This window comes from Protopterus annectens, chromosome 1.part1 (assembly GCF_019279795.1).
Source record: "Protopterus annectens isolate FY-2018-M chromosome 1.part1, PAN1.0, whole genome shotgun sequence".
NCBI classification, from domain to species: domain Eukaryota; kingdom Metazoa; phylum Chordata; order Ceratodontiformes; family Protopteridae; genus Protopterus; species Protopterus annectens.
In genome coordinates, this window is record NC_056726.1 from 1,795,847,154 (window position 1) to 1,795,873,725 (window position 26,572).

The 26,572-nt window shown below is 37.6% G+C and overlaps 1 protein-coding gene across 1 annotated transcript in view; it reads left to right on the forward strand.

The window, feature by feature from the left end:
• The window catches only part of SDC3 (syndecan 3), a 1,714,638-nt gene that overhangs the window by 1,656,312 nt on the left and 31,754 nt on the right, over positions 1–26,572 (forward strand). Inside the window, exon 4 of the mRNA XM_044084708.1 lies at positions 8,600–8,867. Within this exon, the coding sequence (XP_043940643.1) occupies positions 8,600–8,867 (268 nt within the window). The remainder of the gene's footprint in view (positions 1–8,599; positions 8,868–26,572) is intronic.

The following is a 26,572-nucleotide window of genomic DNA, read 5'->3' on the forward strand; positions in this document are numbered from 1 at the left end:
TTTCCCATATTATAAAACTCAGTAATGTCATTACAGGCAGATTGTAGGGGATTTGTGAAGTCTGTTAAAGGATGGTTGTTTGATGGGACATTTCAGCAAAACTTTCGCTGTGGTTATGTGAGCTGTGAGGATGTTATTTTAAGTAAGAGTGTAGAGAGGTTCCCCTACTTCACACATGACCGCTAACTATCCTCTCATTTAAAAAAGTCACTGAAAGTCTCTTGATTGAGTAGGACTCCAAAGACTTATCATAACCTAATTATAGGTTTGAACACTGAGTCTATTTTGACAGTCACATTACAAGTGCTAGTGACATGAATGGTAGCACGTCCATCTTTCATGTTGGAACAGCAGAAGGTTGTGTATCATAGTCCCAACTAGGTGTGTGGATCCAATTTTACAGTACTAACATTGTCACACAGTATAGAAAGGTCATTGAACCCATGAGGTACTGCTCTTCAGATGAGACAATAAATTAAAGGTATTTTAGCCTGAGATGGTGGTAGGTCATATAAGAGCAGATGATATCATGTTACTTGTCAAAAAAAAGAGTAGAGGGGAATTTGTTTGTTTAAAACTTTAAATACTCTCACTGTCTCTCATTATATAAGCCACTTTTTATCTAATCAAAGAATATTTAAAAAGTTAATGTAATACAGATTTAATATAAATGGTCTAGTCAGCTAGCAGACATAGGGTGCAGAGTTTGATTTTTACCTTTGGAAGGGGAACTGATTATGCTTAAAATGGCCCACAAGGGTAGTTAGCCTAGTACTTACTTATGAGTCCAAAAAAACCACACTAGAAGGGATTTTCTGTAGCCCTTCTATCAAATGTGATTCAGTCATTTGTGTTTTCTATGACATGAGCTACACATCAATTGACATTTTTTTCTAGATAAGATGTGTCATAGATCAAATGTCACATACATAGATATATAAACTGCAGGAAAATCCAGTCAAGCTAGAGTCTTCACTGTGCAGTACCTTAAACGTCCTGTAGTGGAGGGCCATGGGATATATGCAAATGACCATTAAGGACATACAGTGTTTCAGCCACATGGCTTCTGTAGTCCCATGACTTTTTATGTTTTACTAAGTCTTTATGGGTACATTTAGGACAGTAAAGCTAGTATCTCTTTCTCTCTCTGTCTATGTGTATATATATATATATATATATATATATATATATATATATATATATATGTGTGTGTGTGTGTGTGTGTGTGTGTGTGTATATATATATATATATATATATATATATATATATATATATTTATATGCGTTACCTTCAGAACATCGACAGACCATTTCATTGAAACCCATTTCACTGACAGACCATTTCACTGACAACTAGTAAATGCAGGAATTTAAGGCAAATAACAGGGATTTGTCCCCCTCCCCAATGTAGTGCGACCCTGGAGTTAGTATATATAGTTAGGGGGGTGTGGGGGAGCAAAGCCTCCCACCTATTTTTGTATATATACTGTACTTTTTGTGTTATTTTCTTCTTTTAAAATAAAATAGGTGGGGGGGGCTGTGCCCACCACCTCCCCAACTATATATACTAACTCCAGGGTCGCACTACATTGGGGAGGGGACAAACCCCAGTTATTTGCCTTAAATTCCTGCAAGTAGTAGTTGTCAGTGAAATGGCCTGTCAGTGAAATGGGTTTCAATTAAATGGTCTGTCAATGTTCTGAAGGTAACCCATTTTATATATATATATATCTATATCTATATCTATATATATATCTATATCTATATATATATATATATATATATATATATATATATATATATATATATATATATATATATGTATACACCACACATATATCTATTTATCAGGGACCATAATTCTGTTCTTTTTAAGAAAAATATTGGTAAATCCTAAATTTGGCTTGTCAGTATTGAAAAAACAAGATTCTATTATAGCAATAACCCACGCCTGGGTGTGGGTAATGCTGGATTTACCCACGGTTGGCGTGGTTTGGTCATGAGGGCGAAGCCCGAGTGGCCAGACAAAGCCAACCATGGGTAAATCCGGCATTACCCACACCCAGAAGTGGGTTATTGCTATTATACAATGACATTATTTAAGAAAAAAAATAATTACTTTTCTTAAATAATGGCATTGTATAAAGCCTCCTTGCTGCCCTTCCGCAGCTGTCTGGTATTCTGCGGCAGTTCTGATGTACTGCGCATGCGTATGCCTACGCAGTACATCAGAGCTGTGGGCAAAAGCAATGGAGAAAGCAAGATATCCGTTGCTTTTTACTGTTTCACTATGTTAAATGGGTTTAACATAGCGAGACAGCTTTAAAAAAAGCAACAGAGATCTTTGTTGCTTATTTTAAAGCTGTCTCGCTATGTTAAACCCATTTATCATAGTGAGACAGGTTTAAAAAAAAAAAGCAACGGAGAAAGCAAGATCTCCATTGCTTTTTACAAACTGTTTCACTATATTAAATGGGTTTAACATAGCGAGACAGCTTTAAAATAAGCAACAGAGATCTTTGTTGCTTATTTTAAAGCTGTCTCGCTATGTTAAACCCATTTAACATAGCGAGACAGGTTTAAAAAAAAAAGCAACGGAGAAAGCAAGATCTCTGTTGCTTTTTACACACTGTCTCGCTATGTTAAAGGAGTTTAACATAGTGAGACAGCTTTAAAAAATGCAACAGATATCTCTGTTGCTTTTTTTAAACCTGTCTCGCTATGTTAAACTCCTTTAACATAGTGAGACAGTGTTTTAAAAAAGACTTATACTAATGGAAAAAGTCCGGGCGACCGGACCTTTTTCCATTAGTATAAGTCGATTTACAATGTGCACGCTGACCAATCAGCGTGCACGTTTTGGAATATTAATGGGGGGTCATGGTATAATATGGAATTTGACATTTTAAGTCAGGGCACTTATACACCACAACTGTATTTCTTGCTGTATTTACTACTTATAATATTTATTTTACTGAATGCTCTGTATTAATTTTACACATAGATAAGCTATTACATTATAATGAAATCACGCTAAAGAGCAGATGTTGCACTTCAAAATCATGGGTATAATTCTCGTATTTCATCTCATGAAAACAGTTTCAGTTTTTTCAGAAATTTAAATCAGTGTCTCTGATTATAACTTGCAATAATTACTCATAATCACATATAGGTATTTACAAAATTGTAAGTTTAATCTTAAAATTTCCAGATGTTCCCTTGTAATGATATGTCACCACAGTGACCTTTCTGCATGTATCGTACATCACATACCAGTTCTTTGTCAGTTTCTTCTTCTTCATGTTGTTGTTTGTCTTTACAATAACTAAATCAATCATCTCTATTTCTGCCTCATGTCTTGACCAAGTTGTCCCAAATTGGCTTGAAAACCACATCAGGTTTCACTTGAAAATAAGCTGTAAGTAAATGTTTGAGACTTAAAATCACTGTGAATAAAAAATGAGTTGTATCCATATGTTAACCGCTTATTATATTTAGGTATTTTTCCTTTTGTTAACAAAAGGATACCTTGGTTTTAGAGCGTATATACTTTGGAGATATATACGTATGAATTCTATGGTCTGAATAGACTTGTATATGATGTACATTGCATTTTGCTCCTGCCTTTGAATTGTGTCACTGGGTCTGAATAGACATTTGAACTTGTATATATTTTGAGAAGGAGAGACTGCCCACTTGGTTTGATCCTGGACGGAACTTTTTTAGTCTTACATAACAAAATGATATGTTGTAATTCCTGTCATTTTTGTCATTGGTCCAAGTCATGGCTGTAAAGGATCAAGCAGTAGACCACCTGCCTAGTTAGCAAATATCAATCAATCAGTAAATCAATCCATCAACCAAACAACCAGTCTACCTGTCAGCATCATTTCAATTAAACAATTAACATAATAAACATAATACTTAAAGAAATGGGTGGGGTGGTTGTTCATGGGTATTTAAGAGCATGCTGTTTGGTCATTTATATGTTCTGAGGAAGACTCAATTGTGGGAAGAAAGTGCTCAACTTGTATTTTGTGAAGAAAATAAAGTGTCTGGATACCTACAGTGGCTGTGGAGTAGGATTTTTGCATTGTTCTTGTCAGTTCCTTGTGTTTGGTTATCTTTATTTACATACTCAGTGTGACTTAACAAGTTTCTTACTCAGGAACCACTCTAATAACCCACAGTAAGAGGTCCATGAACTTTTGAGGTTCATCTTCATAACAAGTACCCTCTGAAACTCCTCTCATTGGATGAATTTACATCATGATCTTCTACAACAAGTATAGAACTCCTAACTGATATAACTTTTGTGCTCAGACTGAATAATTATGACTAAATTTGCATATGGGTGTAGTATAGTAAATCACAGAAATAAGTCTAAAGTCTTAGAACTAGCAATATGTATGCCAGTATTATCTATCCTCATAAGTGCTTTTTTGGTTGTTTATAATTTTTAAACTCCAGAACTACAGTTTTAAGCATTCGGAATAATGTCACAGTGAGAAGGGAATGCTTATATGGTGACAAATGCCTAAAAATTTGATCCAGAAAAGTAGCAAAACCAGTTGGAGATTTAAAGGCAGAATAAGAAAAACTGGAACCACTGACTTTACCCCAGCATTACGTAAAATTTTCTGCTCTTTCATTCTAAATACCCTTTCTAGATAATCTAAGGTTTATTAAGGTCACTTAAGCCCATCATTAAGCTGAATATCAGCAAATGAAGACTACTTCATTATGAGGACTCTTCCTTACTTCTGAAGAGTGCTACTCCACAACTGAATTTTATTCTAGCTTCAAGAATATCTGTTTTCCTTTTTCATTGGCTAAAAAGAAGAGATAGAAGCAATTTTTCATGAAGCTGATTTAAAGGAGAATTGTGGTGTCCTGTCATGTCCCAGACTGCTATTTGCATGTTTCTGGGACCCAGTCTATCTGGAAATTCCACTCCACAACTCAGTCTGCGCTACCTGTCATGTATGACTTCTATAAAATGCAGGTCTGGCCTGTAACCATGGGACAAATCAGGGCACAATGTTTTATAGACAAGGCATATGTTTATTGTACCCTGTTGTAGTTCCTTCTATAAAAGTAACATTCTTTTCCACTTCAACAACCCTTTCTCTAAAAATGCACAGTAAGTAAGGCCAGTGGGAGGTGGAGGTGTGGAACAACAAGGAATACAGCTAAAGGTAAGAAGATGGTGGAACACAATGTAAAACATTCTTTTTTAATTCTCAAAATGTAAAGGTGTAGCTGCCCTGAATAACAGTCATCAGTGCCTGTTTCTTAAACAGCACGTGAACAAGTGGACATTGTTTATGCATTTCTGAGAAAGTTTGCAGAGGACAATTAAGACAATTTCTGATTTACATATTGAATTATATTAAATGTAAAATCACTTCGGATTCTAGATTACGGGAAGAGAATGCATAAGAAGGGCATCTACATATAACACAAAATCTTGTGTTAAAGTTTCAAAAGGTGTTAGTCAATTACTCTTGAATATTTGACCTGAAAACATATAAAAGTTGCAGTGCATTGATTTTTTTTTTTTACCAAAGTAAAGCATGTTATGGAATATTTTATGAAACAAAAGTTGCAGTCCCCTGATTCTTCAAAAGAAAAACAAGCTATGCAATATTGTAAAATAAAATAATAAAGTTAGACCTTACAAATATTTTAAAATAAATGAGACTGATGACTTTGGTATCATGCTGTGAACATCTTTAAAATGTGGACCAGGCAAAATGTGGAACACTAATTAAATACTTCAGCTAGGAAACTCACAGCACCATGATTAAATGTTTCTTTATTTGTTCATAGGTTACTGCTAGGCTGTCTGCCCTTGTGGGCCATTTTAAGCCTAGACACATTCCCTAACCCAAAGAGAAGAATCAGACTCTGTACCTTGTTTGTAAGGAAAACACCTTAACCATGATTAGTATGATTCTGTATTTACTGTGGTTGTTTGTAAAAAAGATTGTAACAATGAATGTGCCCCACATAATTTCAGTATAGAACAGTATGTAACACAGAATTTTTAAGACTCAAAATAAGGAGCAAGGTGATGTGGCGTAAGGGCACAGGGAAAAAAGAAATGAACACACACACACACACACACACACACACACACACACACACACACACACACACACACACACACACACACACACACACACACACACACACACACACACACACACACACACACACACACACACACATATGTATATATATATATATATATATATATATATATATATATATATATATAAATGCATATTGGCTTGTAGTGTGTTACTTCCTCATGAACAAATTGAACAAAAGTACTTTAATTCAGTCTCAAAAGTTTAAAAGTGAAAGAAATTCAAGTTCAGATTTATATATTGAAGTACTTTACTTCAGTCTCAAAAGTGTAAAACTGAAAGAAATTCAAGTTTGGGCTTATACATTGGGTAAAGAAACTGTCTGCAGGTCAAAAGTCCATCATCTGTGGAGATTAGCTAAAATGTACTAATTGCTTCAACATTCTGCTTTGGAATTGGGCTGCTGGATTCATGAGTCTCTTATTCCTGGTGCAAAGTCTTGGCCCAAGGATTACTTTGGCTGACTCAAGAGAAGCCCCCATTTATAATCAATAGACTATCACAACAGTTGTGTTAAAAGTGTACAAATTGCTTTTAATGATATGCTGCAGCACTTGTTAGAGCTTTAAGAACACTGCTGTTAGCAGTAGAGAGTCCATCCTGCCAGGAGCACGTTTTCCAGGAAAAATGTCAGTGGAACGAACACCGCTAAGTATTGGGGGCACTGCCCCCTATTTCAGCCAGGCAGTGTTTAGAGCTCCATAATTTGAGCTGCCAGCCTTCTACATGGGTTCTTTTTTGGCAGTACTTGAAGCTTCCACACCTAACATGAAACATAGTAACTCCAACCTGTCATCAGCCAGGAAAGTTATTAGCACCTACCCTGAACTGAAGGGGAAGAAACAATTGTATCCCCCCCTAGCACATTACGTTTACGTGGCACAATAAAGAAGAAACAGTTGCTTCAGTCAAGCCTCATGGAAACACAAAGCCAACAGATTCAGTTGCTCTGCCTATAGTTAGTTCTGCCAGGAGGTGCCTCATAATCCATCTTTTTGCAACACTCAGAGTTGAACAAATGTGTTTAAACATTTACATCATATGCCATTGTCATAACATAATGAACTGAATACTCGGATGCATTCCACAAGTTTCAATAGTAAATTGGTCACACGTAGAGACTGTTGCATAGTTGTCAGAGTGTCATGCATCTTAGTTTTACAGTTTGATAGCTATCACATTATTCTGATGACTTTGGGAGATTGGACGAGGGGTAAGAGTTTCCTAGTAATGGTCAACATGCTGATTTCAAAGGAAAACTTGTCTGATTTTTTTTTTATATTATCCACTCTCTCATACCCCTGCTTTCATTGTTTAAAAAAGATACTAGGTACATGGGGTTAAGGGGTGGCAACCCCCCCCTTACAAACCAAATTAACAATCCATCCATCTATCTATCTATCTATCTATCTATCTATCTATCTATCTATCTATCTATCTATCTATCTAATCTATCTATCTCTGCCTTGTGTCTGTCTGTTATTATTTTGTCTACTTGTCTTTCTGTCTGTCTCTCCTAAATAAAAATAATGTCAGACTACATGCAGGAAAATCTTGTCTATATGCATGTTTCTAGCTGTCTATTTATTAGTTCTAAATAAATGTATGGATAAAAAGAAAAAAAAAACTGAGACGGTTACTCAGTCACAATTCTATCTCCCCATGTATCCACATCACTGCCATTCTAGACCTCCACTTATGCACGGTTTTCCATTGCAGTCATTGCCCCTTCAGTATGAGATGTTTCCTTTTTACTCCCACCAGGTAGAAACCATCAGGCAATTACACTGGGAATGGTATAAAGAAATAGCAGTAGATGCTAACTACAGTTTCAGACAGATCTACATACTGATCCAGTTGTGGAAACCAAATTAATAACAGTAGAACTGTTCTGATCCATAAACCATTTCTTCACAGGTGCTGAAGCATTCTGGGCTGAACTACTTTGGTTGTCATTCTGTAAAGTAAAATATTAACTAAGATGGGACTTTGGGGTATTAGTAGACGATTTTAAGTGGACTGATATATGTAGGGTAGACAAATGATATAGTCACAAAGCAAGTGTATTCTCCCACAATTAATCACCCCAAATCACTTACTATAATTACAAAAGAAGCCATCTTAGTGTTGCTTTATGATTAATGCACCTGATGAATTGTATTGTTTTTTAGACTGTATTTGTTATTCTTTCTGTTAATTTTGTAATTCTTTACACTGTTTACAGATAAGGGTTGAAACAGCAGTACTGATAATAGAACTGTAAGAAACAAAGCATGTAAAAAAATTAAAACTTTCAGCATTCCTTGCTAATATCTATGAAGTGATTCTTTACAAAGTATGAGTGGTGTTTTCACTAAAATATAGTGCAGGAAGCACCTCTGCATAATTATATACTTAATCCTAAGACTGATGTTTTCTTCTCTCTGTATGCTTTCCCAAAAATAGACTGAAGGAACTTTAAGCACGACTATAAACAATGAAGTGGAAGGTCCATTTACTGGAGGACCCAGTGGAGACTTTGAATTCCCTGCAGAAGTAGATACAGATCACCCTATGCCTGATAATGAAGTAATTGTCGACGTTACCAAGGCAACAGGACATGGAGCAGGGAAGGATGCTGGTTCTAACATAATTGTTAACACAATAGGTTCTGGGAACTCAGCTGCACAACTGCCTCAGAAAAACATTCTGGAAAGAAAGGAAGTCCTAATAGGTGAGTTGTTTGTGCCAAAAACACTGAGACAAGTACATGTCATCAATTAACTTTATAAAGGGTAATAGTACTTTCATTCCAAAATTCAGCTACCAAGCTTTTATAAAACTGGATGTTTTGTGCAACATGCACATTAATTCTGTGTTACTGTTTTTCATTTGGGAAGTCATCTTAAAATTCTTGACAGTCAGTTATTATCCAGCAGAAATGTTTATTTTCCTTACAGTTTCATATAACTCAGGAATGCACAAGTGTAGTATATTGCTGTGATTTTTATATTAACTCTTTCATCAAAAATGTGTTTGAAATACAATTTTGCTATATTGTTATCACTGTTTACGGTTGCTTATACAATTCTTTCTTCTTTTTTTGCCTATTTTGTAAAACCAGCATTCTTTACTGAAGCCCACATATATGACAAACTGATGACTTGCACTTAGTTATATACAGAATAACTGTAGCACACAAACCCCAAATACGTTGCTACTTCCGACAGTTCTCTTTTTTACCACTAGCATGCTGATATTTCCTTGCTGGAGGTGGTATTCATTCTTTTTGACTTCTGTTCTGTATTTGTATCCCACACCAGCCAGTACTTCATTCTTAGTGCTTCTTCTTGTGTTCCCGGCATCTCATGACATTTGTCTGCTCTTGTGAGCGTCATCTCTAATAAGGTGTAATTACTTTACAGAAGGTAAGATGTTCCCTACAATATAAACATAATGAAGTGAATCATGATTTGGGGCAGGGCTTAGCCCTTCAGTGTACAGAAGCAGTGAGAGGTGATGATTGTTATGCATACTTATGATTATGTGTGCTGTGCAGCAGAAGGATGTCACTAATGCTGTCGTCAGTGGGATACATTCTTTTCATACACGTTTATGTCTGTATGCCTCAGTAATACCAAAATGAGTGTGTCCAATTAATCAACCTGGCGAATGTTGAAAGTTTTATTAAAGGGCCCAGAGGGATAGTAACATCAGAGCTGATTATATTACGTAATAGACTGCAGAAGGTGTAACAGCTGAATGGGGGTGTAACAGTGGCAACTGATGACGTCAAAGGGGAGGCTGCAGGAAACAAGTAAATGGGTTAGGTAATTAAGATGGAGTGGGGCTGTTTTACAATGGGTAAATGACCATTGCCTTTCATCAAGTAACTTATGGGGTCACTCAGTTTCATCCGCAGACTGCCTAAGTACCCACTCATTATCGCACAGTGGTCCTCGCTATACCGTCCCTGTTTTAGCATAATAAATTACTTCTTTCTAGTTTTTTGTCACACTTTGTCTTACTGTTTTAGCTTTTTCTCCCATTGTTTTAACATACCCTAACTGGCCAGGATTCCACTGTAATAATTATGGTGGAAATAACCAAATTAAACTGGGGTGGCCCCATAATTCATATGATTCTAGTTTCTCTGAGGTACATCTCAGAGATTTGTTTGCAACGTTTTGACCCAATGATGACCTGAATTAAGATTGTGAGCACAGAAAACATTCAGGCTTATTTTTTCTTTTTTCTTTTCAAGGGAAAATTGTGTCTAAAGCTAAATGTTCAAAGCTAACAAAATAGTTACCAATAAATTGAGATGACAAATGCTTGAAAGTATATATAAATCCTATCTAGGAATGGTGCCTGTCTCTCTGCCCCTCTAGAAATGATAGTTACCTTTTTTGTACCCCTCTGGTGATTGATCAGGATGAAAGTAGAAGCATAACTCGCAAAGAGCATATATTATGCAGGTGAGAACCTGGGTCAGGATACCATAGCACTAGGATAAAGCCCCTATTGAGACAGGGAGTACATGAAGATGTCACAGAGAAGGATACAAAGCCAAAGACTCAACCAGAGAACCAGGTGCTATGAGTCAGGGTCAGTCACTTGTGTTCATCAACAGCCCTATACTCAGCAATCAACTACAGTGTCTTATCTGTGACTGTACACATCAGAAATTTGGGAGTGATCAAATGAATGACTAAATACATAAATAATTGTGACACAGGAATACATTTTGTCATAGCACTGCTGTCAGAGTACAGAGTGCAACACACTGCACCTCCCGAAAAAAAAAAACACTCAACTTCTTAGTTCAAAAATCAAGGAAAAAGCTAAAACATAATGGAGGGTAAAGGACCAAAATTAGGGACAGATATTGCCCTTATGCACTTTAAAATTAATAGAAATTAATAGAATAACAGGCTTTGCATTAGCATGCTTTTTTAAGGTTATTAACTCTGCAACTCAAATATGTGTCCTTATTCAGTGACTTCAATCATTACTGATTTGCCAGAAAGTTTGTAGGAAGCAGACCAAAATATGAGGTAATCTCAAATACATTCTGTAAAATTAGAAAGAGTTGAGAGCATCTAACCCCACACACGCATGCATGCACATACATACATATGTTATATACATGTGCACACATACACTCACACACTTAATATATAATAAAACATGTTTGCCTTACTACATACTGGATAAATACCATACAAAGTGCTAGCAAAACATGTATGTATGTAATATGGTCACTTAAAATTTGTTGCCATGCTTGTACCTCTGCAAAAAAGTGCATTGCTTTCACCTTTCAGGATCATTCAGGCTGCTTCGGTCATCTGAGGTGTCCTGAGTCAGTAGAAGCAGCTCCTCATTGTTTCCCGGAGCTGCCAAGTGAGCCATTTTATGTGCAACATTTTGCCTTCTGGAAAAGGAAGAAAGACATATAATATATTTTTCTTTGTGAGACTTAGAAGTACAAATATAAGCTGTGTAATAAAGACTGCAAATATCTCTTATTTGCATTATTAACCAGTTGTTTATCACAGCATTGGCTTTCCCCTTGATCTTGCACAATCATTTTAATTAAGTCCATATTCTACTGCATTAACTCTGACTAATATTTCATATGAAGTTGCAAAGTAAATAATTTTAGACACAAATAAATAAAATACCAATAACACGTTTAACAGTAGTTTTCCAGTGATTTTTTTTATGAATTAATTGTCTGTTTTGTGATGACAGAGTCATGCCTTTTCATACCTCAGTACCAAAAACATATAGGTCTTTAGAGGCATTTGTAAACTTCAGGATAATCTGATCGAGTTTAATGGTATATATACAAATGACATGAGCTCAGTATTTTTGCCTTTATTTAGTTCATTTGAGTTTAAACTGGTTGATTCTTCATGTGAATAAAACACTCCAGTCAAAAGATTCAACTGCATGAAACCTCAAAAAATACCATGCATCTCACCCCTTTTTCTTGTATATACTAACTCCAGGGTACATAACCTTGCAGAAACTTGAAACAGCCATATACAGTGTGGGGTCTTATAAAAGTAAGAAAAATGAATTAGAGAGTTCAACATCTGGTAATGAAACCTGAAAAATGTAAACCTTATCCACTTTGCACTTGAGAAAATACAGGGTAATGATTCAAACTGGATTTGAATAAAAAAAAAATAATTTGAAGCAAAATTCAAACTCACGTTTTTCAAGGGGAACAAAGCTTCACACTCTGCCTGCAAGGAAGCATCATCTCTTTGTAATCACTCACTTAACAAATTCAGGTTCTCTGCACCTCAAAGAATCACCCAATATCAATGTAACTAGTGAAGAAATTAAAATTGATAAAGGTTTGGAATACTTGAGATTATTTTTATCTTCCTTGACAAATTTTTCCAACACTAGTTTTAACACTTGTTTACTTATGGAGGTGATGTTGGAAAATAACTTTTTTCTTTTCAATGGAAAATATTATCAGCAGTTGAAAGGTGTTGCAATGGGTGCACCAGTGGCACCCTTGTTTACTAATTTGGTTATGGGATAGTGGGAGTCCCAGATTCTATCAAACATAATTTTTTAAGCAGCATATTTATTTTTATAAAAAATTTGCTGATGGTTTATTCTTTGTCAGTGATGGATCTGGTGAGGATATTACCAAGTTTGTTGTTGAAGTTAACAGCAGTACTGAGTTTTTAGTGTTTACGTTAACAACAGTACTAAGTTTTTAGTGTTTACAATAGGACAAGTGGGTTGTAGTATACCATACGTGGATGTTTTACTCATGTGACAATGACAATAGTTGCTTTTCTAGTAAGAGTTTTAGAATGTTAGAAAATCATGTTTTTCAAACAATTATTTATATTATACTAGTACTCACCCTAGTTTTATTAAAAATAACATACCTAGGGAACAAACAATTAGACTCTCTAGATTAACCATGAATGAAAAAAATATAAATGAAGTTAATGAATAAATTGAGATGTTTTGCACCAGAGGTTATAAGCAATCTATGTTAAAGTCCATTGCTGAAGAAATAGTACATAAGAGGAATGTTATCAGGTTTGGTTGACAAATCTAGCAACACTATTAATATAATTACCAAACTAGTTTTTGTGCTAAGGATGATGTCTGACATTTTAGGTACAAGAAATGTCATTCTTGACAACTGGAAAAATTTTCAAGGGTAACAAACAATTATAAAAGCCACAAAAATGGGAACCCTTTATAGAAACAAAAAGTTCAGATACCTCTAGAATTGCTATCGCCAGAACCCATCTACTGTCTACTCTGCTGTATGCCCCACTCATCCTTATCAACCTTAAAAAAAACAGAGTTAGACAAAGTAGGAACATGCTACACAAAAATTCGCCACAGACTCTTCACAGAGGATGCAACACTGTCTCACGCTTAAAAAACTCTAAAAAAAACTCACTTGGCTAGAACTACCTCAACTACTAAATTATAAATTTTGGAATTAATTCATTTGTTGCAGTTGTTTATTTCTGCCAGCTACATGGAGTGACATAACTAAAGCTATTTATGTCCACTTGTATCTAAATGGAGCCACCAGTTTTCATTTCTAAGTCCTTTTTACTTTAACACTACAGAGGTTGATTAAATGACTTACCTTCAGTTGGCCGACTAACATGAATGTCCACATCTTGAAGGTAAATCACTCTACATTGAAAGTGGAAACACTGACTTCCAAGTACGCATGCACTGAAGTTGCTTCTCAATGCATGCAAATAATACTTAAAATAGACATAACAATATCCCCTCAGACATCCTTCTAATTATATATACTAATTCTGAGATTGCACATTCCCCGGGGAAAGGGAATATTCCCCTACCTGAGGATTATCGATCTTGCACAACTGTAGACTACCTGTTTAGATGACCAAATACAGACGATTAAACAGATGTTGACCAAACTCCCTGTCGACCAACTCTTGGAACCTCATTAAATATACCACAACCACTAATTTCACAGTGTATCAGACCTGATTCAGATGAATAACTGATTTGTATCATGACAGTTTGAAATGTTGTTGCCTCCCATCAAGCACTTCTTCAGTTTGCTTCTCCACTGGGGTACATTCTTTAGAAGTCTGCATGTCCTCCATGTGCCTACATAGCTTTTCTTCTAGGTGCTGCAATTTCCCCCCAACTCACAAAGACATGAGGTAGGTTGATTTGCGGTTTTCCAAATTGTCTATGGATTTTATATAATGTGTGAGTGAGTGAGTGAGTGAGTGAGTGAGTGAGTGAGTGAGTGAGTGAGTGAGTGAGTGAGTGAATGTGCATGAATTCTGGTTGGTTGCTGTGGCTAGAATGAGCCAAATCTTGCATACACTGACTGGCAGTATGCACTCTAACATTTTCACTGGCTATTGGCGAATGGATTTATGTATATCCATTTGCATATGTGTATAAGTGTATATATGTATATATGTATATATATATATATATATATATATATATATATATATATATATATATATATATATATATCTATATATATATATATATATAGGTCCACTTTTAAATGCCGAAATGCCGAAATCTTGAGTTTTAAAAAAAAAACTAACCCAAAATATATCGAGATTTCGGTATCTCGACATTAAAAAGTGGGGGAAAAAAAGACAGACACCTAAAATAAAGTTGCACCCCCCACACCCCCTACTTAAATATACCAAACTCCGAGATTGCACTACAGTGAAGAGAACAATAATGCTCCTGTTGTGCTTACTGTTCTCTTCACTGTAGAGTGATCTCGGAGTTGATATATTTAAGTAAGAGGGTGTGGGGGTGCAGGGGGACTTGCCCCCCTACAAACACTTTATTATAGTTCATTTGTGGGTTTTTTTCACTTTTAAATGTTGAGTTATTGAAATCTCAGTGTTTTGGGTTTGTTTTTTTAGAACTCGAGATTTCGGCATTTAAAAGTGGACCCATATGTGTATATATATATATATATATACACATATGGGTCCATTTTGTAATTTCGAAATACTGAAATCTCGAATTTCAGTATTCCAAAATAACAAAGTGGAATACTCACATTTCCAAAACCGGCAGAAGCGCGAAATTCAAAATACCGAAGCACGGATATTTTGAATTTCTGCTTCCGGTGGTACGGAATGTGGATGTTTGGGCTTAATTTTGGTAAGTATGTGTGTGTAAGTAGGTTGGTTAGGGGTTTAGTGTGTGTAAGTGTGTGTTGTCACTGCTATGTGTGTGTTTGAGAGACTGTAAGATGTGTGTGTGTGAGTTTCGTTTGTGTTACTGTTTGTGCGATCTCGGAGTTAGAATATATAAGTAGGGGGTGTGGGGTGCAGTGAGGCTTGGACCCCTGCTTATATGTAGTTTAGATTAGTTTGTTTGATTGTGGGGGGGGGGTTGTGTATGTTTATGTGTGTACTGTATGTGTAGCGTGGGTACGGGATTTTGAATTTCGCAGTTGTGTGTTTTTGAGTTTGTGAGTTGTGGTTGCTTTTTAAGCCGAGATTTCAGTATTTGAAATTACAAAGTGGACCCATGTATATCTATATATATATATATATATATATATATATATATATATATATATATATGTATGTATATATACACATATGGGTCCATTTTGTAATTTCGAAATACTGAAATCTCGAATTTCAGTATTCCGAAATAACAAAGTGGAATACTTACATTTCCAAAACCGGCAGAAGCGCGAAATTCAAAATACCGAAGCACGGATATTTTGAATTACTGCTTCCGGTGGTACGGAATGTGGATGTTTGGGCTTAATTTTGGTAAGTATGTGTGTGTAAGTAGGTTGGTTAGGGGTTTAGTGTGTGTAAGTGTGTGTTGTCACTGCTATGTGTGTGTTTGAGAGACTGTAAGATGTGTGTGTGTGAGTTTCGTTTGTGTTACTGTTTGTGTGATCTCGGAGTTAGAATATATAAGTAGGGGGGTGTGGGGGTGCAGTGAGGCTTGGACCCCTGCTTATATGTAGTTTAGATTAGTTTGTTTGATTGTGGGGGGGGTTGTGTATGTTTATGTGTGTACTGTATGTGTAGCGTGGGTACGGGATTTTGAATTTCGCAGTTGTGTGTTTTTGATTTTGTGAGTTTTGGTTGCTTTTGCCGAGATTTCAGTATTTCGAAATTACAAAGTGGACCCATGTATATATATATATATATATATATATATATATATATATATATGTATATATACACATATGGGTCCATTTTGTAATTTCGAAATACTGAAATCTCGAATTTCAGTATTCCGAAATAACAAAGTGGAATACTCACATTTCCAAAACCGGCAGAAGCGCGAAATTCAAAATACCGAAGCACGGATATTTTGAATTTCTGCTTCCGGTGGTACGGAATGTGGATGTTTGGGCTTAATTTTGGTAAGTATGTGTGTGTAAGTAGGTTGGTTAGGGGTTTAGTGTGTGTAAGTGTGTGTTGTCACTGCTATGTGTGTGTTTGAGAGACTGTAAGATGTGTGTGTGTGAGTTTCGTTTGTGTTACTGTTTGTGTGATCTTGGAGTTAGAATATATAAGTAGGGGGGTGTGGGGGTGCAGTGAGGCTTGGACCCCTGCTTATATGTAGTTTAGATTAGTTTGTTTGATTGTGGGGGGGGTTGTGTATGTTTATGTGTGTACTGTATGTGTAGCGTGGGTACGGGATTTTGAATTTCGCAGTTGTGTGTTTTTGAGTTTGTGAGTTGTGGTTGCTTTTTCGGCTTCGAGATTTCAGTATTTCGAAATTACAAAGTGGACCCATGTATGTATATATATATATATATATATATATATATATATATATATATATATATATATATATATATATATATATATATATATATATATATATATATATATATATACACATATATATATATATATATATATATATCTATGTGTGTGTGTGTGTGTAAATATATATATATATATATATATATATATATATATACATACATATTACATATATATATATATATATATATATATATATAAATAGCTAATAGACACACACACACACGCGTGCACGTGCACACACACACACACACACACACACACACACACACACACACACACACACACACACACACAGATGCATTCATTTTATAAGCCACTTGTCTTATTGATATGATGGTGGAAATTTAAACAGCTTGGAACAGACCTTCCCAGTCTGGCTGAGAAATGTAGTTCCCCCAACATGCTATGGGTCTGCCTTGGAATGTCCTCCCAGTAGGCCGTACCTTTTGCGTGGTGTTCCTTTGTTAGGAAACACCTAGTGTGTGCCAATACAAATTCCATGACTAAACTTTCATACTTCAGTGACCAACATTAGGAAATGTGATCACTAAGTAATGAACTGACAATGACAAAACAGGTATTGAAATCACTGTATCTTAAAGAAAAAATACTCCAAGATACCACATTCCTGATCTTGAAACAAAAAAGAAACAAATCTCACATTTACTGTCACACACTAGAGTTCTAATCACAAATGACAAGCTGTTAAGCCTAACACCCATCCCGACTCAATGCCCAGACCACCTCAATAAACCCCTCTTGCATTAAGGTGCAGTCATTGCACTCTGTGAGCCTACTGGACTGCCAAACATCCCACTCTAGTGCAAAGAGTGAGTGTACCTGTACCCTACAGAGAAGCTCATTTCTGCTATTTGCATCTGTGATCTTATTATTTAAGTCACAAACTCAAGCTTATGACCATAGTTACTGTTAAATTGAGAGTTTTGTCCTATGATTCAGCTTTCCCATCAATGCCCAAGATACTTAAACTCTTCCACCTTAGACGTATGTTCCTTCCATACTTATAGATCAATCCACTGTTTTATTTATTTATTTTTATTTTTCAAATCATTATATTTGTAGAATCCCTGGTCTCTGCAGACAGTTTCTGCTATGGACCATGTTCCTGGACACACAGTTCCCACCCATACCCTTGAGGAGCTTTCTGATCATGTAGCCCAGGCTGGTATGACCCTGACCTTGAGCAGCATCTTACCCTCACCTAGTATGATGCCACAGTACAAAGACAAAATGATCGATTTTAATAATTGGCTAAAATTTTGGTGTCATTCAAAGGGGATCCAGTGTCTGTCAGCCTGGGATGACATGCTCGACAAGCCACCTTGCTTCGCTAGGGATGGCTTGCACCTGTCACCACTGGGCTTTCAGATATTGGCAAAGGCTCTTGCCACCCCCATAGTGCCTTTTTTAGGCAAGGCTCAAAAGTCAAACCCACCCCCATAGACAGCACAAGGAACAAGAAACTAAGGGTAATGCTGCTAAACGCCAGAAGTCTTAACCTCAAGATGCACGCACTCGAAGCTCTCCTCAGTATGGAGAACATCAATATCTGTGCAGTGACAGAAACCTGGTTCAAGGCTCCAGAGAGCACCCCAGCACTACCAGGCTATACCTCATATCATGCTTTTCGGCCCCAAAACCCAGACCGAACCACAAAAGGAGGGGAAGTTTCCATATTTATCAAGGATATCCACACCTCCAGGTTAGTGGCATTGCACGTATCGGAGACCATCCATGTGCAACTAACAGTGGGCAAGACTGCTTTTCAGTTTATAGCATCCTACAGACCACCCTCTCAAAGTCAGGAATCCCACTCGGCTTTCCTGAAAACATTGGAGAACATGAAGATCTCTCCGAACACCATTATATTGGGCGACTTCAACTACCCAAACATTGACTGGGAGCACTACTCAAGCCCCAGCACCTTAGCCCAAAGGTTCCTGGAAATTATAAACTCAAATGCTATGGAACAACTAGTCACCACTCCCACAAGAGGGGACAACATACTAGACCTGATCATTACCAACATGGGGACTCTATGCTCCACACCGGAAGTATATCCCTCTTTGGTAAGATCAGACCATAAATTAATTTCACTGGATGTCCACACCCCGACCCCACCCCAGCCCAGAAAACCACAGTGAAAAACTTCTCAAAAGCGAACTTCTCACTTCTCAAAACCGAAGTGGAATCCTTCAAGGCCCCAGGCCAGTGGAAACTACGGCCCAAACTGCAGAATCCTATATAAACGCATTCTACGGACATCTCCAGGAATGTATGGATCATGCTATCCCAAACAAAACCAAGACCAAATCATCCAAAGGCAGGCGTCCAGTCTGGTGGACCCCTGCCATAAATAAACTGTACAACAGAAGGAGGAAGCTACTACATGATAGAGCAAAATCCCTAATAGGGAAGGCATCTCTGATCAGTGCTAGCAGAAAATTATGAACCCTCATAAAATCCTCCAAGGCCAGCTTCGAGAGAAAAATTGCACAGGACACCAAAGACAATCATAAGGCTTTTTCAGTTATGTTAGAAACCTGAGATGCAACTCCCAGACTTGTTCTGAGTTGATTCTAAATGACAAAAAATACACTGAACCCACAGACATCACCAATATCCTGGCAGACAGGTTCAGTGCAAACTTCTCCACCCCCTCCCCCCGAAAAGAGCAAGTATCTATCCCGGCAGAGGGCTGCCTCCCAAACATCTCTGATGCTCAGGTGAAGGCTGCCCTCTCCAAAGCAACACTGCTTCCATGGGACCAGATGGCGTCCCAGGTTGCGTCCTACATGAACTCCAAGAGGAACTAATCCCTCAAATAAAACAGCTATACAATCTCAGCCTCACTACAGGATATGTGCCCACAGAATGGCATACAGCAACAGTGGTCCCACTCCACAAAGGTGGAGCCTCTACGGACCCTGGAAACTATCGCCCCATAAGCCTGACTAGCTTAGTCTGCAAGGCTATGGAGAGAATCATCATTTAGCTCATAAACAAAGACATTGGGGACCTACAGACACTAGATCCTACCCAGTTTGGCTTTGTCAAGGGCAGATCCTGCCTTTTGAACCTGGTTGACTTCTTCGAAACAGTCACCAAAGCCATAGATGAAGGGAAGGTAGTCCACACAGCCTATCTGGACCTTGCAAAGGCATTTGACACAATACCCCACTCGGGCATCATAGATAAGCTATCCAGCTTAAATATAAACCCCTGTGTCACAAGATGGGTTGCAAACTGGCTCAAAGACAGAACCCACAGAGTGAGAGTTGCTGGAGCCATGTCAGACTCGAAACCGGTCACAAGTGGCATCCCACAGGGTTCTGTCCTGGGACCACTCTTGTTTGGTATATACTTTTCCGAGGTACAGGCAAACGTGGGAGGACTATGGCTCACCAAGTTCGCAGACGACTGCAAACTGGGCGCCATAATCAACTCTCCAGCTGACACAAACATCCTTCAAAAAGGTCTAACAGAGACAGATAACTGGTGCCAGCACCATGGTTTAAAGCTAAATGCCAAAAAATGTATAGTCATACCCTTTGGCAAAAACAATGTGCCCACAAATTACCACATAGGCGGAAACCCATTAAGTACTGAGAAAGTTATTAGGGACCTGGGGACCCAAGTTGATAGCAATCTCTCCTTTGAAAACCACATTGCCAAAGTGGTTAGAAAGACCTTCTACATAGCTCACCTCATCACGGAGGGTTTCACATCTAGATCAAGAGAGGTAATCGTGCCCCTTTATTCATCCCTCATCAGGCCCATCATAGAATACAATGCCCCTTTTGGGATGTACCTTACCCGACACCTGCAGCAATTGGAAAGACCCCAGAAGTATCTCACCAAGAGGATCAAGGGTCTCAAACAGATGCCATATGCTGCTCGGTTAAAAAACTCCAGCTCTACTCAGCTGCATACCGCCTACTTCGAGGCGATCTATGCCTGACATACAAAGCTATGTCAAATCCAGAATTAATGGACATGCTCCACCTCAGTAAATCTAAATCCCTTAGAGCCACACGCTCGAGGGACTTGAACCTCAGCACAGAAATAAATAGAACTTGCTGGAGGGACAGGTTCATAGCCCAGAGGCTCCTTTCGCTCTGGAATAGAATTCCAGTTCATGTGAGGCAGAGCACCTCACTGAATCTCTTCAAGAAGAATCTCGATAGGTGGATGGGGGATCGTAGGTTTGTCCCAGGGATTACTCCCGTGTCACTATTAGACAGAGGCACAGTAAACTAAACCTTAAAAAGGGCACAGTATACTCAAATCAAGGGGTGGCATAAGCCGTACAGAATCGGGCTAGGCTTATAATTGCCCCAGGGCAGATAGCCTAGTATGAACCTATGAACCTATGAACCTATGAGTAGGCTTAAGCCTGATCATTGCTGTTCTCTTCCATGCCACCTCCAGCCATCACCTGGATCACTAACTGAACTCAGATCCCCGAGGTCACGGTCTACTTTTTATCCCTCTGTGCCAGTGGAACTGGTTAAGTTAAAGAATCAAAGACTTAAGCAAACAAACCAGCTCTTTGTTTCCTTTCTGCTGAGATAATGGTAAGAAAGTCGGTCTCCAGACAAATCTTCAACGTGGCTTTCTAAGTGTATTGATTGTTTTTATTATGACCACTGTGATGAAAACTTGCAGGAACAAGTTAAGGGGCATTCTGTTAGAGTATTAGCTACCATAGCTGCCTTTTGCAGAAATATCTCACCTCAAAATATTTATGAAGCAGCTGCCTACACTTTCATCCACATATCTTCTAGATGATAAAAATAAGATACACTCTAGGAACAGAGCAGGAATTGTCACACAAGTCCTGCAAGGCATCACCTTACTGGGAATTCATCCTTTCCAGAGGACTATTGAGGATGGAAGTTGAATGTGCGATAGCCATCCTTAACAAATGGTGAGGATTTTGTGTTCAATTTACTCCCATTTCTCAGACAGCCCTATTAGAGCACATACTGCTTTAATACTCTTTTTAAGCGTTGTGAATGATACTGCAACAGTGAGTGTTACAGTGAGCAGTACAGCTCTGTGAGCATACCACGATAGCAAAAGTTTGAATACAAGGGTTAATGCTCAGGGCTGGCCTTAGCTGAAACGGCTCCCTAGGCGAAGTACTGATCTGGCGCCCCTCAAGCCCCACCCACACCGAACTCAAGGAACACCCCTATTTGAGCCACGCCCACAGATGGGTCACTCCCACAAAACCCACTCCAGTTCTTTCAATGTTTAAATGCATGAAAAACCAGTCATACTGTAACAGACAACTTGTAGTGTAGTTGACTGCAATTGAGGGCTGAATTCTCCTTAATAAACCTGCTTGACCTGTTGTTAGTGTAGCGTTCATCTACAGTCATGAAAGACAGTATTAACTTCTTTTTGCAAGGTGCTGTAGAAGTTCTCATTTGGTCTAGTGTAGCAGCAACTGAACAAATAGAAGACTGTCTCAGCCAAATTGATGGCCAACTATTTTCCTTCATGCCGATACAATACTCTCTCATGTGATATTCACTGTGAAATAGAAACCACATGCCTTGCACTTTGAGATCCTGTAAACAACCTCTTCAAGTATAATGCAAAGTTTATTTTGAATTTCTGGTCCTGAAATGAACAAAGGTCAGCTCTTGGTTTATGGCAATTCAGGTGTGCTACCAATTAAGTGAGTCACATGATTATAGCATACTATTAGGCTATTGGCCAAGAATTTCACCCATGTTCCCACAAAGTCAGCACCTGTTACCCCTGTCCAGCAGGGACACAGTTGGGATCCCAGGGGTGAATTTTCTCTTTGTCATCCAGGTTCCTCTTAAAGAGGGCTACTGAGTTTTTTTTTACAAGTTGAAAAAAAAAGAGAAGGCATTACTGACTTTCCCAGCAGCTTGCATAGCTACATCTAAAGCAAGGACTGCCTCAAAAATCTAACTGGATAAAAGTGACGGTGCTACTAAAACAGAGGACCATGAGCCACACCAGGTTTATCCATCCAACGGTGAACCCGCAGCTAGCAGTCTAAGCCCGATCTGACACTGTCCATGACACACAGATGCATACATAGTACACACCACTTTACATACCTGTATGACCACTGTCATGGAAATATAAACCACTCACATGCAAGTTTACTACAGAATGTCTTGGACATTAACAAAGGTTGTGTCATCTGCACAGAGCAGAAGCACGGCCAGTAAGCAGCACATAAGGGTCAGTTCCACACAAAATGTTTCTCTCTCCAAGAAAAAAAGTCACAGCACCTCATGTTTATTAAACCACAGCCTTGGATACACAGCTCAACACATAGTATCCACAGCTGAAGATAAGAAGCAAGGTGTGAACCATCCAGAAGGTAACAAAAAAACTAAAAATAAAAGCAATTACCAAGTACCTTGTTCTATTCAAAATTAGTGAGTTGTGAGTGGCAGATATCTTATCTGTTCCGAATTCTAAATTTATGTAATACACCACCTTTTCTCCCAAAGTCAACCCTTTTTAGGAGGAATGCAGTGAAAACTTGAGTCAAAATCAGGGAGATGGTCTCAACCTTTCATATTCAAAATAAACACTACCTCTTAAAATGTGGGAAAATGGCAAAATATGGAACACTAGGAACATCACAGGGTGGTTAAATGTGATATTTTTTCACTTTTTGAATAGTTCTTTTGATGGTTTAATCAGATTCATTTTTATTTCCCAGTTAAAAACATTGACAATAATGAATTACACTTAGGAGGTATGACTGCAAAAGAACATTACACAAAACTATCGATCATTCATAGAAAAGCTTCATTTACAAACTGCAACTTTTAAAGCAAAAACATTACTTCCAAGTCAACATTCTGTATTTACACACGTCACTCTCCAAAGCATCAGTGCACAGGCTAATCTGCTCTCTATCACACTACAACTAAATAAAGTGGTATCACAATAAATGGGAGTGCAGCAAAACAGCTTTACATTTGTACAACCCTCACTACCGATGTCTCACAGAAAGACAAGACTTGTTGTTAAGGTTTATTACTGAAATTTGAATGTAAATTATATAATTCCACTTCTCGGACATCATCTCTACTTTTTTCTCCACTTTTCTGCATGTACTGTAGCATTTGTACCCTCCCCCCACTTCTGTAACCCAAAGCATGATTTCCCAGCACATAGCACAACTCCCTACAGCCCAAGAGACTAGATGACTGTTTATACAGGTGCGGCCCCATCTACTAACTACATACACCTCATACAAAATATTGTAATCTTTGCTACACTTCTGAGCTTTGTTAAATGACCAAATAATCTGCGAGTGCAGAAAGAGACAAATAATTCAATTACAGTGGATTTATACTGTAGAGTTACCAGGTCATTGCCATTTCAATCACAAATATCATCAAGCAGAGAAACACACGTTGAAGCATAACCACAGCAGCTAGAGATGAGAAATTAAGGGGCCAATTGAAATGTGTATCTGCTTGTTGGAAACCAGCCCTGTTAGGTATGCTAGCTATCAAATGGACAGTTACAGCAGCAGTAAGAGCAAAATACGTTTGCAAATATATTTCAGCTTTTATAATTACAAGTTACATAATATTTACATGGTAAGCACGTGTGCAGTCACACCAGACAGAAATGCACCTTTCTTTGAAAGCACACAGTAGCAGCAAGTACTGTAAATTTGGGCTGACCAATTGAAATGTTTACATGTTGGTGTAGAGCTAATCCTGTTAGAGTAGCTAAAAGATTGGATAGTTACCCATTTAACAACGAGAGAACTAGATGAAAATATATAGCTTATGATAGACCTGATTTCAGACTTCAGCAAAAAACACCACTTCACAACACCCTGTGAATAACACAAAAATTAAGGACATCACACACCAAATTACAGCCAACTGAAATATGATTACCATTTCCAGCAAACCATAAAAAATAAATGCATGTATGTATTTATGTGAACTTGCTGACTGGGAAAGTTGAACTAAGAGCACATTCAGTGGAGGCCCGGGGGAAAATTCCATCACAGTAGTGAATTTCAGACAAGCCAAAAGCTAGATAGCCTCTACCAAACAAAAACCTTCCTTCACAAAAACTGCTAGGATTCGTATTGCCATAGCCTACCTAATACCAGTCATCTTATATGATGCTCCAGTTTTCACAAGTTTAACAACCACTGTAACAGCAAGTAACCAAATTTGTATCCGGCCTACCTAGTTGGACCCACCACTGCATAGCCATTAACTGCCTCAAACTAACACACTTTCTTACTCACTCAAATACTGTTAGCCCATAAACTCCAAAAAGTTGTCCAAGCCTGAGCATGCTTATAAATCCTTAGCAAACCCTTAGGCTCCAAAGATAAACTACTACTGAATATAACTAAAACCTAAACCACTACTGGCAACTCGCTATACTCCAGCAGCATCTGAGGCAAATTCTAAATGTAAAGTCTTTCAAAATCTAATAAAAGCATCATTAGTTCAGCAACTGGCTCTGCACATGCTCTCTAACCCAATAAATATATCTCCACCTCTTACTGATCTATTATTTATCTCACCAGCATAGTCTCCTCCTTAAATAATATTGCTACAATGTCCTTTATTTTCCTCTCAAATGCATTTACTGCTGTTGCTTAACTGAAACTCATAAACTACTCCAGATTGATTGCACTGTGTACTAGTAAAGGTGCACAAAACAGCTGCTATTTCTTTGTAAACATGCCTACACTACAAACTGTTCTTATACCACATTTGTACTTTATATCAGATTATTTTGATTATTATTTGTACTTTGCATCACATTTTCTTTTTGTACTTCCCCAGGAATTCACTGAAAAGGCAGGTCAGACATTGATTGTAAACAAATGTACTAAATAAACAACCACACCTTCTAAAACTGGCGATTTGGGGAGAAATTGTGCTGGTATAGACTTAAATATTCTCATCGATTTAATTACTATTTCAAAGGGTTTCTAATTGGGTTTGTATAAAGTCTCCTTTTGTAGGGGAGAGCGCAGTAAAACTGTATAATAAATTTAGCGTTTGTGGTAAGCTGTGCTAGCCATCTTGCACTTTAACAGAAAATATTACCAGTGAAAACTTTAAACAAAAAACCTACATGCTTGCGAACACCAAAAACACTAAAAATAATCACTTCAATCACCATACAAAACTAATAAAAGACATTTCTATTGTTTTCACGACCACCGTCCAGTGCTTCACTAGAAACACCAGGACTCCAAAAACTATTACCTTATTTGCATTTTCATAGTGCATACAAGTGCTATACATAATATAGACCAACTCCCTGCTTTTACTCCTAAACATTCATGTTATACTGTCACTGGTGTTTATGGAGAGAAAATCTCTACTGACAGTAAAATGCTAGTGACTAATGCAAACAAAACCACTTTGTTTCTACACTCCTATATTTGATGGGGTTTCCTTTCGTAATTATTTATTTTAACAAATAATATTTTATTTGTACTTAGCTGATACAGTCCAGCTGGTCCTAGATTTGATGGGGTTTTCTTTTGTAATTTTAATAAATACAATAATATTTTATTTATTATTGTTAG